This window comes from Hemicordylus capensis, chromosome 1 (assembly GCF_027244095.1).
Source record: "Hemicordylus capensis ecotype Gifberg chromosome 1, rHemCap1.1.pri, whole genome shotgun sequence".
Classification (NCBI taxonomy): Eukaryota; Metazoa; Chordata; class Lepidosauria; order Squamata; family Cordylidae; genus Hemicordylus; species Hemicordylus capensis.
Window position 1 is genome coordinate 58,106,156 of NC_069657.1, and position 26,817 is coordinate 58,132,972.

General features: G+C 45.1%; 1 protein-coding gene across 6 annotated transcripts in view; it reads left to right on the top strand.

The window, feature by feature from the left end:
• The window catches only part of STRN3 (striatin 3), a 99,053-nt gene that overhangs the window by 10,161 nt on the left and 62,075 nt on the right, over window positions 1–26,817 (top strand). For 4 of the 6 annotated variants that reach the window (XM_053251801.1, XM_053251818.1, XM_053251810.1 and 1 more), the window contains exons 2-3: window positions 15,870–15,973; window positions 25,976–26,049. In XM_053251801.1, coding sequence (XP_053107776.1) covers window positions 15,870–15,973; window positions 25,976–26,049 — 178 coding nt within the window. Of the gene's footprint in view, window positions 1–15,869; window positions 15,974–23,525; window positions 23,760–25,072; window positions 25,094–25,975; window positions 26,050–26,817 lie in introns of those variants that run through there. The other 2 variants (XM_053251831.1, XM_053251840.1) reach the window with 2 other exon arrangements.

Sequence of the window (26,817 nt, forward strand, 5' to 3'; positions counted from 1 at the left end):
TTATCTGAATTCTTTGCAGCCTCACACTTTAAAGGATGGCTTTTGCCAAACAGGATACTGCCCAGCTCCCATCGGCTTTTCCCCAGGTGTCATTTTAAAAGCTGCTCTGCAACCTTTTTGATTTTAAGTGCCAGCAGTCTGGTTCCATCTTGTTTCAAGTGCAGCCCATTCCTTTTGTACAGGCCTTGCTTGCTCCAAAATGTATCCCAGTGTCTAACAAATCTAATCCCCTCCTCCCGGCACCAATGTCTCATCCACGCATTGAAACACCTCAGCTCTGCCTGTCTCATTGTACCTGCGCATGGAACAGGTAGCATTTCTGAGAATGCTACCTTGGGGGTCCTGGACATCAATACACTACCAATCAGCCTAAATTTGGCTTCCAAGATCTCCTGACTACATTTCCCCACATCATTGGTGCCAATGTGCACCATGACAACTGTCTCCACCCCCGCACTGCCTGTCTAGACGCTGCATGATGTCCGCAAGCTTCGCACCAGGCAGGCAAGTCACCGTGCAGTCAACGCGTAGGTCACAAACCCATCTCTCTATATCTCTAATGATCTAATCCCCTGCTACAAGGATGCCCCCATCCCCCAGAGGAGTATCCCCCATGCGAGAGGATATGTGCTCATCATCCATGGAAGGGGTCCTTTCTAAAGGAGCATTTCCCTCTTCCTCAGATTGATGTTCTCCTTCCCCAAGACCTGCATTCTCTCTGAAAGCAGAGGACCTATCAGCCCTGGAGTGGGATGCCTCTTCCGTGTCTCAGAAGGTCTCATCCTCATGCCTCTTTGTCTCTCTGCGCTTTTCCAGATCCTCCACCTTCGTTTCAAGGGAACAAACTTGTTCCCTGAGAGCCAGGAGCTCCTTGCACCGAGCACACACCCATGACTTCTGCCCATGGAGCAGATAGTTATACAATTTAATCAAATTAACTTTTTTACTTAATGTGGTTAATTTTATTAATTTTAAATGCCAAGGGCAGCAGAGGAGTTAGTTGAGAGAGACAAGATAGAAAAGAAGGTGGAGCAGTAGGAAGGAACAATGGAATTAAAAGGGAAGATAGTATTCAGTTCATCCTCCTATATTGTCCCACACTTTGCTATAGAAAAGCTGCCCTGGTTGGGCATGAGACAGCCACCCTGCGACTAGAGACAGGCTTGATGAAAGTAGAGGTCAGGGTCTGAATTACCATACTTAACTATTGGCTTAGACTATCTTTCTGCCCCCTCGGTCTTGTCCCCCTAACCTTTAGCGATGACTTCCAGTCCAGCTGGGAACGGGCAACTATGACTAAAATACTATCTCTGGGCCTACCTCTCCCCCAACTTAGTTAACATGGGCTATGATCAGGCCAAGGCTCTCATCAAATAGCACATTACAGATATAGAGTGCCAATCTGATATAGGCAGGGCCCTGAACTTCTTCATCAGCGAAGGACTCTGGTATTATGCCTCTCCATTGGCATACCTAACACAACTGGAAGTCCTAAAGCACAGGAGGGCCTTCACACTGGTGAGATGCCATGTCCTCCCCTCAGCCATGCTTGAAGGACAATATAGGAAGATCCCACTCTTAGAATGTCAATGCCCTTGCGACTCTGGGCAAGTAGAAACAGAGCACGTCCTCCTTCAGTGCTCGTATTACAGGGATATTCGTTCCACCTTCATTCTACCATTAAGACATAAGTATCCAGATCATGTGGACCAATTTTACACCTCTACTGCTTTCTGATAACAACCCTGCCACCACTTACGGTGTTGCTAGGCTTTGCGCAGCAGCGATTTAAAATCGGGCAGATGATAGCCTCTAGCTCGTGCCCAGCACCCAGCTTTATGGACTAACTTCAGCATGCCCTCAGCCTGCTGCCACAGAGCACTTCATGGCAGCCCTGAACTTCAACAGTCCTACAGCTGCTTAGGTAAAGGTGCCATTGAGTCGGTGTCGACTCCTGGCAACCACAGAACCCTGTGGTTGTCTTTGGTAGAATACAGGAGGGGTTTATCATTGCCATCTCCCATGCAGTATGAGATGATGCCTTTCAGCACCTTCCTATATCGCTGCTGCCCAGTATAGGAGTCTGGGAAACAAACCAGTGGGGATTTGAACTGGTAACCTGCTCCTTGAACCCTAACCCCAGCTTACTTGGCAAAGAGGCACCTTTTAACGTGGTGATTCTCTTTATTTAGTAGGGGGAGAGTCATTGGCCCTATCCATAGGAACATAGGAAGCTGCCATATACTGAGTCAGACCATTGGTCTATCTAGCTCAGTATTGTCTACACAGACTGGCAGCGGCTTCTCCAAGGTTGCAGGCAGGAAACTCTCAGCCCTATCTTGGAGAAGCCAGGGAGGGAACTTGGAACGTTCTGCTCTTCCCAGAGCGGCTCCATCCCCTAAGGGGAAGATCTCATAGTGCTCACATGGAGTCTCCCATTCAAATGCAACCAGGGTGGACCCTGCTTAGCTAAGGGGACAAGTCATGCTTGCTACCACAAGACCAGCTCTCCTCCCTGGACCAGCTCTCCTCCATCCCCAGCACAGTACCTCCAGTGACTGTTGCTGGTGTCCTATCTTGTGTTTCTTTTTAGATTGTGAGCCCTTTGGGGGACAGGGATCCATCTTATTTATTATTTCTCTGTGTAAACTGCCCTGAGCCATTTTTGGAAGGATGGTATAGAAATGGAATAAATAAATAAAATAAATATATCTCTGGCTTGCTATTCAAGTCATTTCCCTGCTGCGCCATTAGGTTACCTTGCCTTAAACTGGCAAAACAGTTTCTCTTTCTATAGCTGCCCTTGTATGATTTTATATGTCTTTTATGCCTTCTTGATGCTTTTTATATAACTTTTAATGCATTTTGCTTTTTTCTTTTATGCCCTTATGTCCTTTAAAGATGTCTTTTATGCTTTTTATAAACATTTGTACCATTATTAACTACTGTTTACCACAGCCTTTAGATCTTGGCCATTAAGGGCCACTTACTTTGCAGTCTTGCTTTTTGTACTAGACAACCATAGTTTTACTCTAAATTTTAATCCTATTTCTGATTTTTATAGTCCTTTATAGTTATTATAATTCCATAACAATAGTTCTAGCTTATTTTTTTTAATCATAGGCTTGTATTATGTCACTCTAATACGTCACTCATCGTGTTGTATGTTCTTATTGCTCTTATGCTGGTATGAGACCAAAATAACAGTGATTGATTAATGGCTTTTAGTTATTAATATTTTAACAGTGTTCCCCCTACCTAGGAGAAAAGCAGCCTGAGCAGGGACTGGATGATGATCATCATTATAAAATTAAAATAGCCCCTTTGCCTTTTCTGACTTCTTATAGTAGTAGTAGTAAATCCTACTTAATATTTTAACAGGAAGTTCTTGTAAGAACTAATCTGCTTACTTTCTCTGATTTCAACAATTTCACTCATGAATTTAGGCGTTTGAATACAAAACATTAATGCAGGGTACAAACATACTTTTTCTTTGTAGGTTGCATGTTAAGTGCTGTAATTGGACAAATGAGTGTCATGGTATAGAGCACTAGAAATGTTGCTAGTAGGGTTGGTTTCAAAATTTAACGTTAATATTTCAATATTATATTAAATTACATATTGTGAATAGCATACTCAATTTTGGATTTATTAGACTTGGCTTTAAACTTAAAACTTAAAACAAATATTTTTAAAGTAAAATACTGTAGTACTGTAGAATATTGTAGCATATTATTGCCATCCATTTTACTTTGCACTGAATTATATCTACAATTTAGATTGTTTCTGAAAGCTATTATTAAACTTGCATTTGATTGTATAAGATTTTGTAAAAGGCAAGACAGAGATATAAAAACCAAGACAGGACAGAGCAAGTAAAATACAATTGTCTTTCCACCCAGCTGCATTAATAAGTTACCCATGCCTTAGTCACGTCAAGGCTGGATTACTGTAACACGCTCTACGTGGGGCTGCCCTTGAAGAATATCTGGAAACTGCAGCTAGTGCAAAATGTGGCAGCTAGGGTTTTATCTGGAGCTGCCCGGTGGGAGCACATCACACCCATTTTGAAAGAGCTGCACTGGCTACCAGTTTGTTTCCGGGTCCAATTCAAGGTGCTGGTTTTGACCTTTAAAGCCCTTAACGGTTTGGGCCCGGGATACCTGAGGGACCGCCTGCTCCCAAGGGTTGCTGCCCGCTTGACGAGGTCATCTGAGGGGCCTCTGCTCCGGGTGCCGATAATGAGGGAGGCTCGGTTGTCGTGCATGCGGGACAGGGCCTTCTCTGTTGCTGCCCCCAGACTCTAGAATGCTCTCCCGGTGGCTATTCGCTCCTTGGTCTCCATCACAGCTTTTAGGAAAAGTGTAAAATCTTGGCTTTTTGCCCAAGCATTTATTTGATTATCTGCTGCTGCTCTTTATAATCTTTATTGCTTTTATGCTTTTGTTTTAAATTTTTAATCAGATTTGTTTAATTTTTTCCCCACTTAATATTTTAATTGTGTCTTTTTTACCATCTTGTGTTTAAATTTTTTTCCTGTAAACTGCCTTGGGATTGCTTTAATGAAAGGCGGTATATACATTTAACCAACCAACCAACCAACCAACCAACCAATCCGAGGCCATGATAATTTTTTTCTTAACATGATATATGAGAATGAATTATGACTCAATACAATGCTATAAATTGTGGGCTTTAGCATTAGCAAGCTTGACATAATTAATGGAGGGGATTTTTTTTTGTCTTGCTACTTCACTGGTCGAAATTGACTTGACGGCACACTTTTCCTTTACTTCACTGGGTAGAGTTAAGATGGTGTCGCTTGCAACTGATGATGAGATCAGCTAAACATGCTTAGTTCCCATCTTCATTTCATTTAATCTGAGACTTTTAACTTCGTTAACAAAGCTTTGCTGGCTTTGCTTTGGAATTGCTTTATAGTCACTGGCTCACATCCTGACTACTGAAGAACATGCATAAAGAGCGACTGTGGATGCGTAACCCGTTTCTACACATGCACTGTTACACAAGTGAGCGGAACATTGCCTGTACCCCTTAAGCAGTCTGGATGAAAGGAAACACAGCACTGAGGGTAACAATCTTGGTTGCTTACGGAATATAGACATAGTGGGGATGTTCTGTCTATCTATCAATCATATTTTTGTACCGCCTGATATGTAAATCTCTGGGTGGTGTACAAATCCCAACACTAAAATCACAGGTTAAAATACATAAAACACAATAAAAACAATATAAAATAAATGATTAAAATTATTAAAATTCTAATTAAAAGCTTGTGAGAACGGGAAAGTCTTGAGGGTCTTCCTGAAAACAAACAGAGAAGGAGATGTTTTTAGTTCAGCAGGGGGCATAATCCAAAGCCCTGGGGCAGCCACAGAGAAAGCCCAGTCCTGAGTCACCACCAGATGAGCTGGTGGCAACGGCAACTGGATCTCTCCAGAAGATTGCAAAAGGTGGGCGGGTGCATGACAGAGGAAGCACTCTCTTAATTAGCCTGGTCCCAAGCCGTTAAGGGCTTTATAGGTAATAACCAGCACCAGAAACATATCAGCAACCAGTGCAGTTCTTTCAAAACTAGTGTTATATGGTCCCTTTGTGTTTTCCCAATCTGGCTGCCGCATTCTGTACCAATTGTAGTTTCCTGACTACGTACAAAGGTAGCCCCACGTAGAGCACATTTCAGTAGTTTAACCAGCTTGCACAACAAAGCGTGTATGTAGATGGATTGGGGGAGTTGTGCATGAACCCCAGTCGCATCCCTGCAGTCTCTCTTCATGATATACTTTGGTAGTCAGAACATAAGAATAGCCCTGCTGGATCAGGCCCAAGGCCCATCTAGTCCAGCATCCTGTTTCGCACAGTGGCCCACCAGATGCCGCTGGAAGCCACAGACAGAAGTTGAGGGTGTGCCCTCTCTCCTGCCATTACTCCCCTGCAACTGGTACTCAGAGGCATCCTGCCTTTGAGGCTGGAGGTGGCCCACAGCCCTCCGTCTAGTAGCAATTGATAGACCTCTCCTCCATCAAGTAATCCAGACCCCTCTTAAAGCCATCCAGGTTGTTGGCTGTTACCACATCCTGTGGCAGAGAGTTCCACAAGTGGATCACGCGTTGTGTGAAAAAGTACTTCCGTTTGTTGGTCCTAGACCTCCTGGCAATCAATTTCAAGGAGTGACCCCTGGTTCTAGTGTTGTGTGAGAGGGAAAATGATTTCTCTCTCTCCAAATTCTCCAAACCATGCATGATTTTATAGACCTCTATCATGTCACCCCGCAGTCATCTTTTTTCTAATCTAAAAATCCCAGGTGTTGTAGACTTGCCTCATAAGAAAGGTGCTCTAGGCCCCTGATCATCTTGGTTGCCCTCTTCTGCACCTTTTCCAGTTCAACAATGTCCTTTTTAAGATGTGGTGACCAGAATTGTACGCAGTACTCCAAGTGTGGTCGCACCATAGTTTTGTATAAGGGCATTATAGTATTAGCCGTTTTATTTTCAATCCCCTTCCTAATGATCCCTAGCATGGAATTGGCCTTTTTCACAGGTGCCGCACATTGAGTCGACACTTTCAACGAGCTGTCCACCACGACCCCAAGATCCCTCTCCTGGTCCGTCACCTACAGCTTGGATCCCATCAGTATATACTTGAAGTTGGGGTTTTTCATCCCAATGTGCATCACTTTACACTTGCTAACATTGAACCTCATTTGCCATTTTGTCGCCCACTCCCCCAGTTTGGAGAGATCCTTTTGGAGCTGCTCACAATCCGTTTTGGATTTCACTACCCGGAAGAGTTTGGTATCATCTGCAAATTTGATCACCTAGCTGCTTACCCCTGCTTCTAGATCATTTATGAATAAATTAAAAAGCACTGGTCCCAGTACAGATCCCTGGGGGACCCCGCTTCTTACTTCCCTCCATTGTGAAAACTCTCCATTTATACCTACCCTCTGTTTCCTGTCTTTCAACCAGTTAGCAATCCACACATGTACTTGTCCCCTTATCCCATGACTGCTAAGTTTCCTCAGGAGTCTTTGATGAGGAACTTTGTCAAAAGCTTTTTAGAAGTCCAGGTAGACTATGTCAACTGGATCACCTTGATCCACATACTCATTGACACTCTCAAAGAAGTCCAAAAGGTTGGTGAGGCAAGATTTCCCTTTGCGGAAGCCATGCTGGCTCACTCCCAGCAGGGCATGTTCTTCTAGGTGCTTTACAATTTTCTCCTTGAGGATGCTTTCCATCAATTTGCCTCGAACGGACGTTAGGCTAACCGGCCTGTAATTTCCCGGATCACCCCTGGATCCCTTTTTAAAAATTGGTGTTACATTTGCAACTCTCCAGTCCTCTGGTACAGAGCCCGATTTCAGGGATAAGTTAAATATTTTAGCAAGGAAGTCGGCAATTTCACATTTGAGTTCTTTGAGGACTCTCGGATGGATGCCATCCAGCCCTGGTGATTTGTTAGCTTTCAGTTTTTCCAGACAGTTTAGAACATCATCCCTTGTCACTTCGATCTGACTCAGCTCTCTAGCCTCCATCCCTAAAACGCCTGGTTCAGGAACAGGTATATGCTCAGTATCCTCTGCCATGAAGACAGATGCAAAGAACTCATTCAGCTTCTCTGCAACCTCCAAATCCTCCTTAATAATCTATTTCACTCTCTCATTGTCTAATGGTCCAACTGCCTCCCTGGCAGGTTTCCTGCTTCTGATGTACTTAAAGAAGTTTTTGTTATTCCCCTTGATACTTTTGGCTAAATGTTCCTCAAACTCTCTTTTTGCCTCCCTTATTGTCACCTTGCATTTCTTTTGCCAGAGTTTGTGTTCCTTTCTGTTCTCTTCGTTTGGACACGCCTTCCAATTTCGGAAGGAAGTCTTCTTCCCTTTTATGGCTTCCTTGACGGTACCCATTAGCCATGCTGGCATCCTCCAGGACTTAGTGGTACTTTTCCTCCTTTTGGGTATACAGTCTAACTGGGCTTCTAATATTGTGGTTTTGAGTAAACTCCAAAGTGACTCTCCTGATTTTCCCTTTCAGCTTTCTTTTCACCATACTCCTCATTTTGGAGAAGTTTCCTCTTCTGAAATTCAAAATGTCCATGTTAGACGTCCTTGGTGATTCTCTCCCCGCATGTATGCTGAATTTGATGGCACTGTGGTCACTGTTCCCTAAAGGGTCGATGACCCTGACATCATGCACCAGGTCCTGGGTGTCACTCAGAATTAGATCCAAGGTCTCCTTCTCTCTGGTCGGTTCCATGATCAACTGTTCTAGGGCACAGTCATTTAGCGTATCTAGAAATTTGACCACTTTGTCCTGACTTGAATGTGAATTTACCCAGTCTATGTGTGGCTAATTGAAGTCACCCATAATTACAGCCCTGCCTCTCCTTGACACCTCCCTGATTTCCTCCTGCAACTCCCAGTCACTGTCTGCATTTTGATCCGGAGGGCGATAGAACATCCCCAGTAACACGTTCCCTTTCCGGCCTTGTATAGTCACCCACAGGGTTTCTGTGGAGGACTCCAGTCCACTTAGGTTTTCTAGCTTGTTAGATTCTCTCCCTTCTTTAACATACAGTGCTACCCCTCCTCCAAGGCGCCCCTCCCTGTCCTTTCTATAGAGTTTATACCCAGGGATAAAGGTGTCCCACCGGTTCTCACTGTTCCACCATGTTTCTGTTATGCCCACTATATCTATTTCTGCGTTAGCAACCAAGCACTCCAGCTCACCCATCTTGGCTCGGAGGCTTTTGGCATTGGCATATAAGCACCTATACACTGCATCTCTCCCCTGATGTATACTATTCTTTTGACGCTTTGACCTGCTGGCACAGGCTCCCATCTGCTCTTTATGCAGTTCTTCTCTGTCCCCTTCTGTTTTATCTGAATTCTTTGCAGCCTCACACTTTAAAGGATGGCTTTTGCCAAACAGGATACTGCCCAGCTCCCATCGGCTTTTCCCCAGGTGTCATTTTAAAAGCTGCTCTGCAACCTTTTTGATTTTAAGTGCCAGCAGTCTGGTTTCATCTTGTTTCATGTGCAGCCTGTCCCTTTTGTATAGGCCTTGCTTGCCCCAAAATGTGTCCCAGTGCCTAACAAATCTAAACCCCTTCTCCCGGCACCAACGTCTCATCCACACATTGAGACCCCTCAGCTCTGCCTCTCACACTGTACTTGCGCGTGGAACAGGTAACATTTCTGAGAATGCTACCTTGGGGGTCCTGGACTTCAAAATGCTACCTATCAGCCTAAATTTGGCTTCCAGGACCTCCCGACTGCATTTCCCCACATCGTTGGTGCCGACATGCACCACGACTGCTGTCTCCTCCCCAGCACTGCCTAGGAGCCTGTCTAGACGCTGCGTAATGTCCGCAACCTTCGCATCAGGCAGGCAAGTCACCATGCGGTCAACACGCAGCTCACAAACCCATCTCTCTATCCCCCTAATGATCGAATCACCCACTACAAGGAGGCCCCCACCCCCCAGAGGAGTATCCCCAGTGCGAGAGGATATGGGCTCATCATCCACAGAAGGGGTCCCTTCTAAAGGAGCATTTCCCTCTTCCTCAGACCGATGTCCTCCTTGCCCAAGACCAGGCTTCCCCAAACTGCGGCCCTCCAGATGTTGCTGAACTACAACTTCCAGCATACCCAGCCAGATAAAATTGTGTCTAGGGATGCTGGGAGTTGTAGTTCAGCAACATCTGGAGGGCCGCAGTTTGGGGAAGCCTGCCCAAGACCTTCATTCTCCCTGACAGCAGAGGAGCTACCAGCCCTGGAGTGGGATGCCTCTATCACATTCCTGAAGGTCTTGTCCACATGCCTCTCTGTCTCTCTGAGCTTCTCCAGATCTGCCACCTTGTTCTCGAGGGAACGGATTTGTTCCCTGAGAGCCAGGAGCTCCTTGCACCGAGCACACACCCATGACTTCTGCCCATGGGGCAAATAGTCGTACATGTGGCACTCTGTGCAGTAGACTGGGAAGTGCCCCTTTCCCTGCTGACCTTCTATCTTCATACTGTTTTTGTTGACTGTTTCCAGTATTTAGAGAGTTTATTGTCCATTTAGTAGATAGTTTATTAGAAGGATAGGTCTCAGCTGTAATGGTCAGCTATTTAACTGTCCAAACAGCCTTTCCCAAGAATATGAGGGATACGAGGGAGGGATATGTATTTACGTTCTCTTCTCTACCAGGCTCCTTGTGATCCTTGTGATCGCAGGGGCTTTATCCAGGCTCCCCCGCACACTTCCCGCTAAACTCCTGCAAAACTCCTATGTCCTGTTTGCTATCCCTGTTTGCTATGCTGGCAGACGGGAGCCTGTGCCAGCAGGTCAAAGAGTCAAAAGAATAGCATACATCAGGGGAGAGATTCAGCATATAGGTGCTTATATGCCAATGCCAGAATATGAGCCACTCTACCTTAGTGGGAAATAGTATACTACTTGTCTTAACATTAGGGGGATGATGGATCCAACCGAGGGTCCGTATTTGATTCCTTGCTATCTGCATAGTTCTGAAGAAGTTGACTGCCACTGAACATAGGTGGAAAGAGAGGTATTGTTTAGGTCTTTCATTTTAGACTTGTAAATAGTTGTTTGCCTGTGAAGAATAAGGGTAATTTTCATGTGACTTAGCTACAGGTGGTAGACTAGTATATTGTGTTTATGAACTGTTAAACTGCATAAACATTTGCAAGACTCCTTCCACTTGGACTATTACAACAGGTATATGCAGGCATTCTAAAAGGAGAGGAGGAGGAAAATAATGTAACAGATCTAATATTTTATAAGAGTACTCAGTACTTGAGGCCAGGTTCTAATAGCTGCTAGAAGCATGACTGCTTTATTTCCTGCTTTGTTTGTATCTGATAAACTTTTCCCAGCATTAATCTACCTATGTCTCCCTGTTCTTATGAACAGCATTGTTTAGAAGTAAATGAACACAAGGCCAAACTGTTCCATTGAATGCCTAAGACCCAAGAGGGGTCTTTGATGAATGTATCAGCAAAGGACAAAGTATTGTGTGTGTGTATTTGTACAGTGGGTGGCATCTCAGTGTCTGCAGAAGGAAGTTCCCACAAAGGGTTTTTCCAGCCCCCTCATCAGTGTTTGCTCTATTTAAAAAACTTCTTAAATAATTTAAATTTTTTATAATAAGTTATATAATTTTTCAAATAAATTTTATAAGCAGTGGTTTATAAAAGGTGGAGGGGGGAGAGCCCAGAGCAGTGGAGGGTGGGAATACATGCAGTAACGGGGAAAGGCAGCGCAGGCGGGAGCAGCAGCCGCCGAGCAAGCAGCAAGGACCAGGAGAATTGGTCGGGACAAGACTCAGGAGCAGCAGCTGCAGTGGCAGCAAGAGGGAAAGTGAGTGGCTCTTCAGGGTCACTGCACAGGGTGGCGTGGGGTGGGGGGTTGAAGGCTGTGTGTGCACATGCACCTTAGAGGGAATGGTGCCCGTTATCCATACAATAGCCCCTACAACCCTTGAATAATCTCTCCTGATAGCCAGTGGACTCTGAAACAGGATAGGGGTGGTCAGGATGTAGAGGAGGGGCCCGAAACCACCTGCAAATAGGGTGATTCCTCCCAATTTGGAATGATTCCCCACCCGTCATGTGGCTTCCCATTCCTGATGGTCACCCAGTCAGGAGAGGCTTTTCAGTGGGTGCAATGGAATGTTGTGGGGAGGAGGGAGCAGAGAACCTTCCTTGCAAAAATGTCCTTCCACTAGTGCAACAGATACAATTCAGTGGTTTGCTGGTAGTCAAAAGCAAGGAGTTATTCGCATTGTAAGAAGTGTTAAGCTTTTTAGGAATTTTAAGATACATCTTTCACATTTTTTGTCACATTTTGTTGTTATTATTACTATTACATTTATGTCACACTGCAATTTTATGCACACATCATTTTTTTAAAAAACACATTTTTAATATCCCACTCTTCCTCCAAGGAGCCCAGTGCGGTGTACTACATACTTAAGTTTCTCCTCACAACAACCCTGTGAAGTAGGTTAGGCTGAGAGAAAAGTTACTGGCCCAGAGTCACCCAGCTAGTATCATGGCTAAATAGGGATTTGAACTCGGGTCTCCCCGGTCCTAGTCCAGCACTCTAACCACTACACCAGGCTTGTTGGAATCAAGATTCACAGTGGGTATCATCCAGACTAAGTTGGTCATGATGAAGTCTCTTTGAAACTGATTTTGTTGATGGACATTCAGATTAACTTTGTGCACACCGAATAATGTTTCATGCATAGTGGGAAAGGGGAGATTTTCACATCTCCTCCTTCTATGCTTCCCCAAAACATGTCACTGAGAACTGTGGAAAACACACTGCACTTTCTCAATATTATTTGGTCCACACAATGTTAATGTGGATGTCAGCCAGTGCTGCTAGCTAACTAGCTGCCCTGTTTCCACAGCATTCCCATGATCTACTAGTCTAGTAGCTCTATCAAAAAAGGAGATAAGATTAGCCTGGCCTTTTTCTGACAAACCCATGCTGGCCCCTAGTAATCTCTACATTCCCCCCCCCCCAAGTGTTCACAGCCCAACTACTTAATCTGTTCTAGGATCTTGGGAGGTGTCTTGATTGGTCTATAGTTTCCTGGCTCCCACCACACACACACACACACACACACACACACACACACACACACACACACACCCCTTTGAAGACAGGAACAGCATTTGCTCATCTTCAATCTTTTGGCACTTCATAATCTTTTGCCACTTGCCATGTACTACAGGAACCACCTAATGGCACAGCAGGGAAATGCTTGACTAACAAACAGAAGGCTGCCAGTTCAAATCCCCGCTGGTGCTATGTTGGGCAGTAATGATATAGGATGATGCTGAAAGGCATCCTCTCATACTGCGTGGGAGGAGGCAGTGGTGTATTGCCTCCCATGTATTGCCTCCCACCCCCATGTATTCTACCAAAAGAAAACCACAGGGCTCTGTGGGCACCAGGAATTGAAATCGACTTGACGGCATATTTTACCTTTATCTATATTCTGCAGGAGTTTCCAAAAATTACAGATAGCAGCTCTAAGATCACCTTATGCAAGTTACTTCCATACCCTGGAATGTAACTTGTCTGGTCGTAGAGACTGTAAATTCATTTAAGATAAAAGGTAAAGTGTGCCGTTGAGTCTGTGTCGACTCCTGGAGACCACAGAGCCCTGTGGTTGTCTTTGGTAGAATACAGGAGGGGTTTACTACCATTGCCATCCCCTGCACAGTATGAGATGATGCCTTTCAGCATCTTCCTATGTCGCTGCTACCCCATATAGGTATTTCCCATAGTCTGAGAAACATACCAGCGGGGATTCGAACTGGCAACCTCTGGCTTGCTAGTCAGGTCATTTCCCCACTGCGCACAAATATTTTTGTTGTTTCTGGCATCCCATGGAAGCCTCAGCTCATTCTCAGCCTCAACTTTTCTGATGCCATCCCAATAGGTTCAGGCCACTCTTTTGTACTGTCCCTTGGTTATATGGCCTTTCTTCCATTTCCTGTACATGTCCTTTTTGCTTCTCAGCTGTTGAGAGAATTCTCTCTCCATCCACACTGACTTATTGAGATGTCTGACTCCCATGTTAACTTCTCATGGGAATTGTTTACAGTTGTGCTTTCAGCATCTCACTTTTCAGAATATCTCATTCCTTTTGGACTGCTGACTTCTTCAGGATTTCTAGCTATGGGATCCTTAACATTTTCTCAGCTTGTTAAAATTCTTTCTTGAAATCTAGGGTACATGTCTGACTTGCTTCAGTTCTCCCTCTACTTGACAATATGAATCCCAAGATAGCATGGTCACTTTCCTCAAGGGTTCTGCCACTTTTACTTCATCAACCAATTCTTCCCTAGATTGGGTTCAGGATAGCTGAGCCCCTTGTTGCTTCTTCCACTTCTGAAAGGCAAAGTTGTCAGGAAGACCAAAGAGTGATAACAAATACATCTTAAGGACGATGCACAGATGCCATCTTGCTCACAATCCTGACTCGCAACTCGAGCAAAAAGCTGTCCTTTTAAAAATACTTTTGTTGAAGCTTCCTTTATCAAAACTACTGTTAACAGGCTTATCAGTGGGAGCGAGTATCAGTCCATTGTAGACATACTTCTTGGTAAATGAGATCTCCTTAACTCTTTTTTTCATCCAATTACATATAGGAATAGATCATGGAATCAGGGTTAAAATAGTTTTTAACTCCTAGAGTTCTGTTCATGAAAGTTCCTTCCATTCATGAAGTACTAAATTAAGATTCCGCCGATGTGTGCAGACTTCTTTCTGCTATACACACTTCCTGCTATATACGTGGATTCGTTATCTGCAGTTCTGTTTATCAGTGGTCAGGTAATTAACAACCAACCTCGGCATTTGTGGAAAAAACCTGGCCAAAAAGAGGGTTAATTTAGCATGTCTGCAGTTTAGAGATGCTGAAAAAGGGAGCCATTTTGTGGCTCATCTAGTTCTTCACACAAATACACACACCCCGCGAATAGTCACAGGAAAAATGGAAGAATTTGGACTTCTGGTAGGCATTGCTGGGTAGCTGGAGATACGCAGAGCACAGTTGGAGACTTTACTTCACCCCTTTTTACATTATTGTTGGATGTTTTTCCTATGATTTTTGACCTTCCAGGAACCTCCCCCCTCCCCCCCCATCCCATAGACTGTAATACCTCAGCATCATCCACTGGAGAGGAACACCCGCGGATACAGAGTTCCACCTGTAGTCACATTAACAATACTCTCAGTAAAGTAGCATCTTTAAGAGTTTTTAAGAGAGTACTTAACACTGGCTAGAATTTGACTTACTGGAAATTCTCTTAGCACTTGGGTGTTAAACACAAATATGTCTATTTCTTTTTATATGATTTTTAAAAAGTGAATACCTGGCAGATTAGTAAATGTAATTGAAATTGAGTAGACCAGTTTGCTTGTGAAATTATATCACATCATTGCACAAAATGGCGCCATCATGGTGTAGTGGTTAGAGTGCTGGACTAGGACTGGGAGACCCGAGTTCAAATCCCCATTCAGCCATGATACTAGCTGGGTGACTCTGGGCCAGTCACTTCTCTCTCAGCCTAACCTACTTCACAGGGTTGTTGTGAGGAGAAACTTAAGTATGTAGTACACTGCACTGGGCTCCTTGGAGGAAGAGTGGGATATTAAAAATGTGTTGTTTTTTTAAAAAATGATGTGTGCATAAAATTGCAGTGTGACTTAAAGAATCTGAATATAAATAGTCCATATATATATCTTGAAAATTTTGCTGGGAAGAACATATTGTTTCAGAGCAGTGCGCTCTCCAATTTTTTTTTTTCATTTGTGTGCGGAATAAGTTTTGTTCTGGGCGACAGTATAACGGCAGTCTGTGTGCAGTGCATTCAGAGTGAGGCCTTCCTGATTCAACCTGAGTGGGATCTAAATTAACTGAGCACACATTTTTTTTAAAGAAAACTTGTCAGTGTGCGGACGCCTTAGGTAAAGGTAAAGTGTGCCATCAAATTGGTGTCAACTCTGGGCAACCACAGAGCCGTTTGTTTGTTTGGTAGAATACAGGAGGGGTTTACCATTGTCACCTCCTGCGCAGTATGAGATGATGCCTTTTAGCATCTTCCTATATTGCTGCTGCCCAATATAGGTGTTTCCCATAGTCTGGGAAACATAGCAGCAGGAATTCGAACAGGCAGCCTCTGGCTTGCTAATCAAGTCATTTCCCACTGCGCCATTAAGTGGCTGCACGCCTTAGAGTGAACCCTAATCCAGAGATGCTGTATGTAAATTGGAACTGGAATTAAATAATAATAATTCTACTATTTTGTATTTTCAGGCTCGAATAGCATTTTTACAAGGTGAAAGGAAAGGTCAAGAAAACTTGAAGAAAGATCTAGTAAGAAGAATAAAAATGTTAGAATATGCATTAAAACAAGAAAGGTATGTGCAACATTATTCTGGACTAAAAAAATGTTATGGACACTTTTTATATGGAGCACATGGAAAATTGGCATAGATTAGAGAACTTTCTAGCTTTTTAAATAATAAAAATCACCTTAATGCAGTTCTGCCAACATCTTATTTCTGTTATGGGTCTGCCCAAAGCCCTATTCACATGTTATGTTCAGTACTCGTGCAATCTAATGTAATAAATAAATAAATCTGTGTGCAGTGTACATAGATAAAATTATTCACATGTTATACATGTGACAGCAGTACATTTCTTATCTGTACAATGCATTTGAGGGACTTGTACTCTGGTTCTCCTTTAAAATAAATGCAGGTACAGCCTTTCATACAAAAACATGTATGAGTATACAGAAATCTGAAAGCAGGTACAACATAATGTCTGAATATGGCTCAAGATTTCTTTAAATGCTGTTTACAAGGATGGGTAATTTTGTTCCATGTTGAAGTCTGCTTCAGCTGCTTCTGCCATCTCCTACACAAATTCATGAGAGTCTTAAAATTATTTGTAATGAAAGCTGGTATTATCTCAAACAAGAACCCACAAACATCTGTTAACCAAACTGGAGGCTTTAGGCCAGTTCACACAATCAACAAATGGTGGTTAATTTGAACCAGGAATGCAGCCCAAAGCCTGCTGAGATTTTATGTTCCTTGTACCTACCACCTTGGCTCTAGTTTGTTCAAACATGGCTCTGTGGCTCATATGAAGCTGGAACTGTGGTTTAAATTTGGTTCTATGTCCTGGTTTAGGAACCAAAGTTCCCAGCTCTGCAACACAAGTTGCAGAGCAGTGGTTTAGCAAACAACAATGTTGACTGCACATGAGAACTAAGGTAAAGAGATGGGTCATGGCCAGTGTTCCCTCTAACAGGGATTCCCAGATGTTGTTGACTACAACTCCCATAATCCCCAGCTGCAATGGCGCGCAGAAGCCTTCCTAAAGTCTTTTGCAGCCTAGCAGGGAAGGGGGCGGGAGGACATCTCCCCGCCGCCCGCCTCTTAATGTTATTGGGGCATGATTTAAGGGCCCGGGGCGAGATTTAAGGGGGTGGGAGGGGGCTTCAAGGCAGCAGCAGGGGGCCAGGGCTTCAAGGGGGCAGCCATTTTTTAAAATAGGAACAGCCATCGGAGGAGCAATTTCTTCAATAATTACGGCGGCAGTGTGTGGAAAGCGCAGGAGGGGTAAGTAAAGCCCCCCCCGCCCTTAATGGAAGCCCCCAAACTCCCCACCCGAACCAAAACCACCCAGTGACCGGACCGGTCTGGAGGCCTTTAGAATGGCCTCCGAACCGGTCTGTGCACATTCCTACCCGTGGGATCCAAATTAAATGGGGGAGACATTGAGAAGGGCAGTTGCACATGCACATTGGCACATCTTGGCATGAATATGACACTGCAACTGGCAATACCACCCCTGCCTTTTGGGGACTTGTTTTTCCCCACACAAGCACTCATTCAAACATGGAAAGGGTTTCGAGGGCATATTGTGTGTGCCACTCCACATTGCGGTTATCCAATTCATAGTTGCTTTTCCTTGGCGGAAACATATCCCACTGCTACAGTCTTAGATACTTCCTAATGATTGGGCCAGGCTGTACAATGACTTGCAGATGTGTAGGATGTAGCAGACTACTATCACCTGTGGAACCAGCTCCTCCTCCATATCCAGCAAAGTGTAGAGGGCATGCCAACAGGACTTCAGCCTCCCAAAAGCCTACTCCTCCACCATTCTCACACCGCTGTGGTGGAAGTTGAAGTCCTTCTCCATGGCTCTCCAAGGTGCATAGTAGTGGGTGATGCGCCACTTCTGAAGCCTGTATCCCTGGTTTCTGAATATCACCAGCTTGACGAGAAGGCCATGGACAACAACAGGTGTGTGTGTAGAGTTTAATGTCCTGGCCCTTAGTTTTGTGGCAAGGGGATGTCCAGAAGATTACTGTGTTGTGGCTTCTCCTGGACACCTTGGCATATATGTCTATGAAACATCCTGTGGAGTTTATAACAGCTTGCAGGGTCATGCTGTAGGTTGTGTTTTCAGTTGTAGTACTCATCATAGTGGCCCAGGGGCACCAAAATTTTGATGTGTGTGCTGTCTATTTAGCAATGAGACCTGGAAAACCCTTCCGCAGGAACCTTGCCACCACCTTCTTTGGGTTGCCCTCCCAGATCATGTCCTCCGGGAAGAGCTTGTTCAGGAGAACAACAATTTTATGGAATATCTCACAGGCTGTCAAGGTGCCCACCATGTACAGGTTGCTGTGTGTCTGGTAGTTGGCATTGGAGGCCAACTTGTACAGTATTGTGGACAAGTGCTTTCACACGGGCACAGTGCATGGCAGTGTCCTGCCAGCGGAGAATTGGCTCCATTTCACCGGCAAGGAACTCAAAGGTCGGTTTGGACATTCTAAAGCTGCCCATGAAATGCTGGTCATCCCACTGTGACACAATTTCCATTTACTGTCATGTGTTGTTTCTTGGCAGTGCCCACCTCCTGTCTGCAGATAAGCCCTACTTTAGAAAGTGTGCCAAGGATGAGATTGCCCCTGCACTTCCTTGCACATTCACAACTTCAAGCAATCCGTCCCATCTCATTATGACAGCACAACCTTTCTGCTTCCTCGTGGGCAGCAGTTACTCTCATGCTCCCAAGAACTTGCAGTATCACCCACCTCTGCTTGGATCTCATTCTGACTTCCTCCTCCATGTTTTGCAGAACCATTAGATGGCACTGGGCACTGTCATGCTGGGTGTGCTGTCCACCATTGTTAGAATGTTATTCACAGGGCAAAAAGGAAGTGGATGTTCATTGTCATCACTTCAGAGGATTTATAGTGTTCAGGTTGTCAGCCAAGTGCCTCCCCTGCCAAGGAGGAGGGGGTGGGTGGCCTTGTGCACCCTGCAGGTTCCTTGGTTTGCTGGTCGGAAGAGGCGGTGTCCCTGCCGGGGACGTAAGAAACTGGGGAGTGGTCTTTGTAGAGCTTGCAGGTGGGTGGGTATCAATAGCCTGTTGCGTATGTGAAGCATGAAGGGAGAGGAAACGGGCCTAGAGCCCACAGACTTACTGTCCCACAGTGTGTCCTCCATGGGAGGTGTCCCCCCATTTGTCCACTGTATCTACCGATGCAGTGCCACACACGTTGCTTGGAGGCATATGGTTTGCGTTAAGACAACACCTTCGGGAGGGGAGAGCAGAGACCATAACACAGAGACAGTGAAAGGTACTCTCTCCTCTAGGTGTGCCCACCACCCACCCACCCACCCCCCTTCAGGAAGCCTGGCCTCTACTTGTCTGACAAGTCACCCTTGAATGGGGAATAGAACGCGGAAAGGCATGAGAAGGGGGAGTCATTAGTCCCGCACATTTAGCATTCCATCACCTTCTTTGGGGGAACATCATCCCCCAGTGTGTAAGAAGGGATTTGGGGGAGCTGATACCAGTTTGACCATCCACAAAGCTTGGCCAGCCTTTGCATGTGGCAACTCCCACCCGCCCACTGGGACATGGAGTTTGCAAGTGAATATGTGAAGCATGGGGCAAGTTTTTCATGTTTGCATGGAGCAGAAGAGCAACACCAATGGGGGGCAGGCAGTCACAGCATCTGGCACATCCCCTTCCCCCCTCGCAGCAGGAACGAGATTGCAGGTCAAGCGCCTCGCATAGTGAACCAGGAGCAGTTCTTACAAGTTGAATAAGAAGTTGCACCAGGCCCCCTATGTCCTGAAATAAAGAGCAGAGTCTGAATAACGCTAACAAATTGTCTTTACTAACAGTTGAAAAGTGAAGCAAGATGTTTTGCATTCCTTCTTCAGAGCTGACAGCCACAGGGGTGCTCCACAAAATAACAAAGTGTGAATAAGGAACTGAAATTGGATTTTTGTGTGTGAAAGCAGCAGTCAACAAACACTCCAGTGCAACAGAAACATAAAACAAAGCCTCAGAGAACAGAATTGGATTCTTGCTCTGAAACCAGAACATAAACTAATGGCACAAATAACTTTGGCTTTGCATCCATTAAGAAACTGTCCCCTACCCCACAAGTGCCTTAATTCTCATCCAAGGTCAAGGAAGACTGAGGAGGATATTCACCACTACCACTGCTACAATGCTCACCACTTTCTTGGCTTTTTATTTCCTCTTTCTGCAACCAAGGCAGGAGTGTGTGTGTGCGCAACCTTGCCTTTCTGCACAGTGACCTTTTTCCTGGGGAAAGTGTGGGGACCCCAGCATTTTTTGTGTAGTGCATGCATGCTCCTTTTGCCTCTGTGCTCCATGTTTGTGGCAGCATGTGCCATATCCCCGGAACCTGGTGGGGGCCCCTGCTGTGTTGACTGCTGGTATGTCCCTTGCAAGCTTCAAGCGATCCATGTGTTTCCTGTTCCTCAGTTGTGCTGTGGAGCATGCAGCACAGCTTCTACAGAAGGAGAGTGTCCTAGGAGCGGGCCCTTCTTCTGGAGGTGCAGGATGAGTGGGCATATCCTCCAGTAGCAGTGGTTCATCGGGGTGGTCACGACCTGGGTGGGAAATAGTAGTAAAGGAGTAGAAGACTCTTGTTAAGAACCATAGCTGCAACTGGTTTGAAAGTGGCTTGCCAGCAGTACAGTGAGTGTGTTTGTAGGAATCATTCTGCAGACCTGAGGGCAATTCAAAAGGGGTGAGTGAGAATCTCCAGAGCGTCCAGAAAGTGCTTCCTCCCATCCCCTCTGCCTCCCTAACCCGACTTAGGTGAACCATTAGTGGCCCAAGGGTGTTATTTTCTGGAGTGGCAGCTGCAATCATATTTTGATTATTTTTTGAAATGGCTATCACCCTTGGAGTCAAGATTCCTACAGTAAAAGCTGTTCCTTCCATCCTAAGGAAAGGGTCCAAGTGACCGGTCTGCAGAAAGGTTTCTGGACCTCAGCCCCATCATCCCAAGTTTATAAAATCTGTTGCAAGGGCTCACAGGACCTGAATTTTCAACTACTTCCGCAGGGCGAAGGGTTCAAAGGCCTGTCCAGAGTGAATGTAAAAGCCCACAATGTGCACATAATCACACCTTTTCTTTATAGTGACAATTTATGCAACAATAGTTTTAGGCTAAGATTGATGAGGTGCTTATGGTGCACTGCATTCTGTCGGGATTGCAGCCTGGACATTGCTGTCCTTAGGAGATGTACCCCCTACTTCTTTCACAGCTCTGGAGGACATGCACACTCACCAGGTGTGTCCTCTTGCGTGAGAGGGTGCTCTTCCAATTGTGTTATCGGAACCACCAGCTTCCTCATTGAGCAAAGGGGTCGGTGGAAAGCCCTGAAAAGTTGTCTCGCTGCCCACCTTGGAGAGCACATTTGTCGGGCTGCAAGAACAGTTCCTCCTACTGCTGCACATTCTGTGCTTGCTTCAGGGAACTGCTAGTGTTGAGCGTGGAACCCTGCACATGTTCCTGCTCTAGTGGGAGACCTCGGCTCTCCATTTCCATGTACTGGGAGGCTGTTAGGTGTTGAAGGGACTCAATTTATGTGTCATTGTCTTCCTCATCAGAGTCAAGAGTACAGCGCAGACTGTATTGCCTCTCCCTGGGCATCCAGAAACTGGATGGAAACAAGTGCACTTCCCTCTCTGCCTTCCCAGGAAGCTTCAGCAGCAGCAGCACCCATGTGCTCTATGGGAAGGGGAAGCCAACATAATTTGCTTGGTACCCCAAAGCAGCTTGTAACCTCTGTGGCCTGAGCTTGTGATGTGGGCATGGCTTCATACAGTTCCATGGCCGTGGCTGCTATTGAACCACCTGTATGGGCAGAGGAGGTGGTGGCTGCCAGGACAGCACCCTGTGCAGGGAGTCTGCTACTCTGGGGTATGTTGTTCGGTGCTGCCATCTGGTTTGCCCATTGCCCCTTCTCCAGGATAGGGTGTCAACTCCCAACCATGTTCCTAGGCGTAACATCCCTCCTATCCAGGAGCACTGATGCCAGCTGCTCTCAGTCTGATATGATCCTTGTCTCCACTCCCAGCATCTTGTTGTGGGTGGTCACCTTGAACTTCTTCTTTAGGAACTGCAGTCTTGCCTTTTACTATGCACCCTTGCGTTGGAAGCCCCTCTGTACCATCTGCTTGGAGATCCAGCTCAACGTTGTTTCATTCCTGAACTGCTGCTGCAGTTGTGACTGGACATGGCCAGAGGTCCACGAACTCCCCAATCTGTGCTTCCACCTACAACTTCGCACAGACTTTCCTGCCCCCATCCCCCCAGCCTGGCTGCTTTCGGTGATGGTGCCAGTCATGAATGCCAAAGTGGTGGTTGAATGTCGAGACTGCATGGCTGGTTTCAAAAGCTGAGGGTTAGAGGAGCAGGGCATGGGCCACCAACCTACTTTTTCACATTAGGGGAAAGGAAGAGGGCTCGGGGCATCTGCCGCATGCATTGAACTTTATGACCAAAGGGGCTGGAAAGGAAATTATGGTCTTTTGAAAGCCATTGCCCACCAAACAAAGTCCCCCGTCCACCACCATCTTCCCTTCTCAACTCTCCCTTAGTAGACTCTCTTTTTGGTAATGTTTGAAGGAGTAGTCCTTGCTTGGTGGGACCTGGCAATCGTTGTGATTCTTTAAACCTTTTTCCTCAATCAAATGCATCAATTTGAGAGGAGAGCTGGTCTTGTAGCAAGCATGACTTGTCCTCCTAGCTAAGCAGGGTCTGACCTGGTTGCATATGAATGGGAGACTTGATATGTAAGCATCAAGCATATTTCCCTTGGGATGGAGCTGCTCTGGGAAGAGCAGAAGGTTCCAAGTTCCCTCCCTGGCTTCTCCAAGATAGGGCTGAGAGAGATTCCTGCCTGCAACCTTGGAGAAGCCGCTGCCAGTCTGTGAAGACAATACTGAGCTAGATAGACGAATGGTCTGACTCATTATATGGCAGCTTCCTATGTTCTTAATTTGGTTACCCACCAAAGGACATCCCTGCTCTGTCTCCTTCTGTCCCTTAACATATCTACTTGCCGCCCCCCCACAAAACTTCTGAATTTGGCAACATGGGGGTGCATCAGCACATCAGACTGTTACCTTTGACCTCAGTTCAATAGCACACTCAAACCTTTGCTCACTGGCACATTTGTGAAGTATCTAGAACCTGAAACCCACAGCGGGTGATACGAGCATTGTGGAAAACAGGTGGGACATGGATGTGGAAGGAAGCCACTCACATTAAAATAAACCCACGCAGAGGACCTGTTACAATTGAAGGATGGGGAGGACTGAGGGTGATAGAGAGGTGTGTTCTGGGGAATACATTCCATTGTTTGTGCTTCCATGGCTCTATGTGTGAACAAAGCACTGCTGTGATGAATTGTGAGGGACCTCTCCCCTTGTCTTCGTCTTCTTCTATCATCCTTTTCTTGCCAAGGAATACCTATGGTCCAGAACAGATGGGAAAGTGGGCTTTCTCTAATGTGCTTCTGTCTCTTTAAATGCATGAACTCTAGGAACATGGCATCCCTGTTGCCAAGCAGCAGGAGGAGAAGAAAGGAGATGACAGAGGATGGGGCAGCAGCTCTAAGAGGCAGCCAGTGAGAAATGCAGCTGCCCTAGAATGGACATATTTCTGGGCTGCTCTGAATTGACTTGTCAGTGGTAGCAGTATAAACTTGCACACAAAACCCAGGTTATAGCAGTGGCAGAATTCAGACAACACAATGCTGCTTTCCAACCTCAGGTTTCAACAGCGAAATTCACAACAAACCGAGGGCTCAAATTGGGAGGAGAGCTAGTGTTGTGGTGGTAAGGATGAACTGCCCCCTTTTGCTAAGCAGGGTCCAACTTGGTTTGCATTTGAATGGGATACTACATGTGAGCACTTTAAGATACTCTCCTTAGGGGATGTGGCCACTGGGAAGAGCACCTACATGCTAGCATGCAAAAGGTTCAAAGTTTCCTCCCTGGCATCTCCATGATAGGGCTGAGAGTGTTGATGTGCCCGGACTGGTCCGGAGGCCATTCTACTGGCCTCAGGAACGGTCTGGACATGGGCGGTTCGGGGTTCAGAGGGATTGGGGCGGAGGGCTCCTTTAAGGGCGGGGGAGGGTTTACTTATCCCTCCCGCCACTTTTCCCCATCTAGCGCATGTATTCTCTGTAGTAATTGGGGCGGCAGGATACCTCCCTGCTGCCCTTCCCCAGCGTGACTGCAAAAGGCTGCAAAAAGCCTTTAGCACGTGCGCACTTTGTGCGCACACTTCACGTCTCTGCGACGTGCACGCACGCGGCCACACACGCACGCACGTCGCAGAGATGTGAAGCGTGCATGACGTGCACATGTGCAAAAGGCTTTTTGCAGCCTTTTGCTGTCAAGTGGGGGAAGGGGCAGCAGGGAGGTATCCTGCAGCCCCAATTACTACAGAGAATATACACGCCGGAGGGGGGAAGCGGCAGGAGGGATAAGTAAACCCCCTCCTCCCTTAAAGGAGCCCCCCACACCAGTGCTGGACCGCAGCTCTGCGGTTCCGTGCACACCCCTAGCTAAGAGAGACTCTGCCTGTAACCTTAGAGGAGCCACTGCCAGTCTGTGTAGACAATACTGAGCTAGCTAGAGGGACCAATGGTCTGACTCGGTATAAGGCAGCTTCCTATGTAAATTTCAGGTTTGGGAGCAAAAACAGAGCTGTGGCTGGTGATGAAACAGCGGTTTCGTGCTTTTGGATGATTACAAACTGAAATCTCTGGCACATTTACCTCTGGCTTGGTGTGATATCCGAACATGACCTTTAAAGTCCTAAATCTTTAAGTCTTGGCCAGCTAAAATAAACTTAACAAGCCATCATGATTTTGGACTTTGTCTTTATGATAGTAATTCTCCCTGTAGTTGTCGCACATTATGGGAAGTAACTAAACTACTTTGAATTTGCTGGTTTTTACAATAGAAGCAAGCAGTTTGAAACTTCAGGAATACGTGTTTAGAGGAATAATTGTTATAACAAAATTCAAGACAGCCAAGGCTTCATAAATTGGATACAGTGGCTGAGATCCTGAATTTGGGATACAATGGCTGACAGATTTCCTCCAGTAAATTTAGTCAGCATAATCGAAATTTAAAAGACAAGTTAGGCATTCCAACAGGTGAGTTCTAATGATATAAAAAAGCCCAGCTTGCTGGAAAATTGTAGATGCCATGGAGCGTGTTGTGAGAGCTCAGACATTCTCACACAGTGTAGGAGGTCATCAGCCTTGACAATGGGTTCTCTTTCTCTACTTGCTAATGAGAACCCGCCCAAAGTGTTGCTTTGTGACATAGTTCATGTTAGCTTGAATATAACATCAACCATCTAGACATCTGAACATGACAAGAGTATCCGTTAAGAGGTCTATACTTTTTCTCTTTTTTATGAAAGATGATAAGTGAAGGTTATGTTCAATGTCTTGTGTGTTGCCACTTGATTTGACAATTAACCATCTCAACTCTTTAAAGAGTTCTAATGGAAGGGCAGCTATAACTAAACTCCAGAAATAGTACCAGAAAATATATTGTGAAATCATTTTTGTGACTAAGGATATGATCTGCTTCCTCTTACGTGTTTGTCTGACAGCTGCGAGCGTGGTAAGGGTGGGTTGTTCCTTGGCTTTTCAGAACGTGCCATCCATCTAGTCAGTCATTCAGTGACTCAGGTTTCCTGTTTGGTTCAGGAAATAACTGACTCTTTCAACATTGTTTAGCACTCCCTTACCTTTTTTCACTTGGCTGTTTCATTTAATGTAATAATGCAGGCTGTATACTCAGTTATGTAAATCTGTTTTACAGTTGGAGAAATGAGATAAAAATACACTTCAGTGTATACATTATTTTAAAAAATCAAAGCCAGCAGCCAAAAATTACATTTATTTATGTTGCAGATGTTAAATAGTAGTGTAGTTGTACTTAAGGCTTATTAATGTATAGCATTAATTAACTGTTTTTCTTTTGTTCATTAATATATTTATGTTTATTTATGCTTAACTTTTAAGGGCAAAATATCATAAACTAAAATATGGCACAGAACTGAACCAAGGTGACTTGAAAATGCCAACTTTTGAATCAGGTAACTCTTTGCATCTGTCACATTTAGTTTAAATTCTTCTACTGCCAACTTCTTCTGTATAATGAGGAATCTTTATTTTAGTAGGATCTTTGTAGAGTTCTGTAGTTCAAAGAAAAAGTGAATTGATTTCCATGCTAGCTTTTATAATATGGCTTGCTCTTTATGCAGTGAGATTACTTTTTAATGTGATATATAAAGACTGCTTTTTTAATTCAGGCTTTTGACCAATGAGTTTTCCCTTCTCTCTTTAAATATTTAGCTTTGTTTGTTGTATTTTTATGTTGCTTTTATTGAAATTCTATTAATTTTATCTTGTTAACTGCCCTGGGGTCTTAGGGCGGGGGTGGGGGTGGGGTTGTAATTCTAATAGCAACCTTCTGTAAAGGCAATTAGAGCATGGAATAATTGTTTAGTAAGTGAAGTTAAGCTGCCTATCTTGTACCATTTTACGAATAGACTTTCATCTATAGGTACTACTAGTATTAAACTATTAACCCAGACCACCTTTGTTTTGGATTGTAGGCGTCTATTATTTACAGTTCTTTAGAATATTAATTCAATTATTCACGTAAAATATTCTGTCATTCTGATTTATGTAGAGTGTGTGTGCAGCAAAGGAAGCACTTACATATTTGCTGTGTTTCAACGTAACACCTCATGGGCAGCCATGTGAGAGGGGTGACTTTTGACTAGGGATGCGCCCGAACCGGTTCGGAGGCCATGCTGGAGGCCTCTGAACCGGTCCGGATCCAAGCCGGTCCGGCGGCT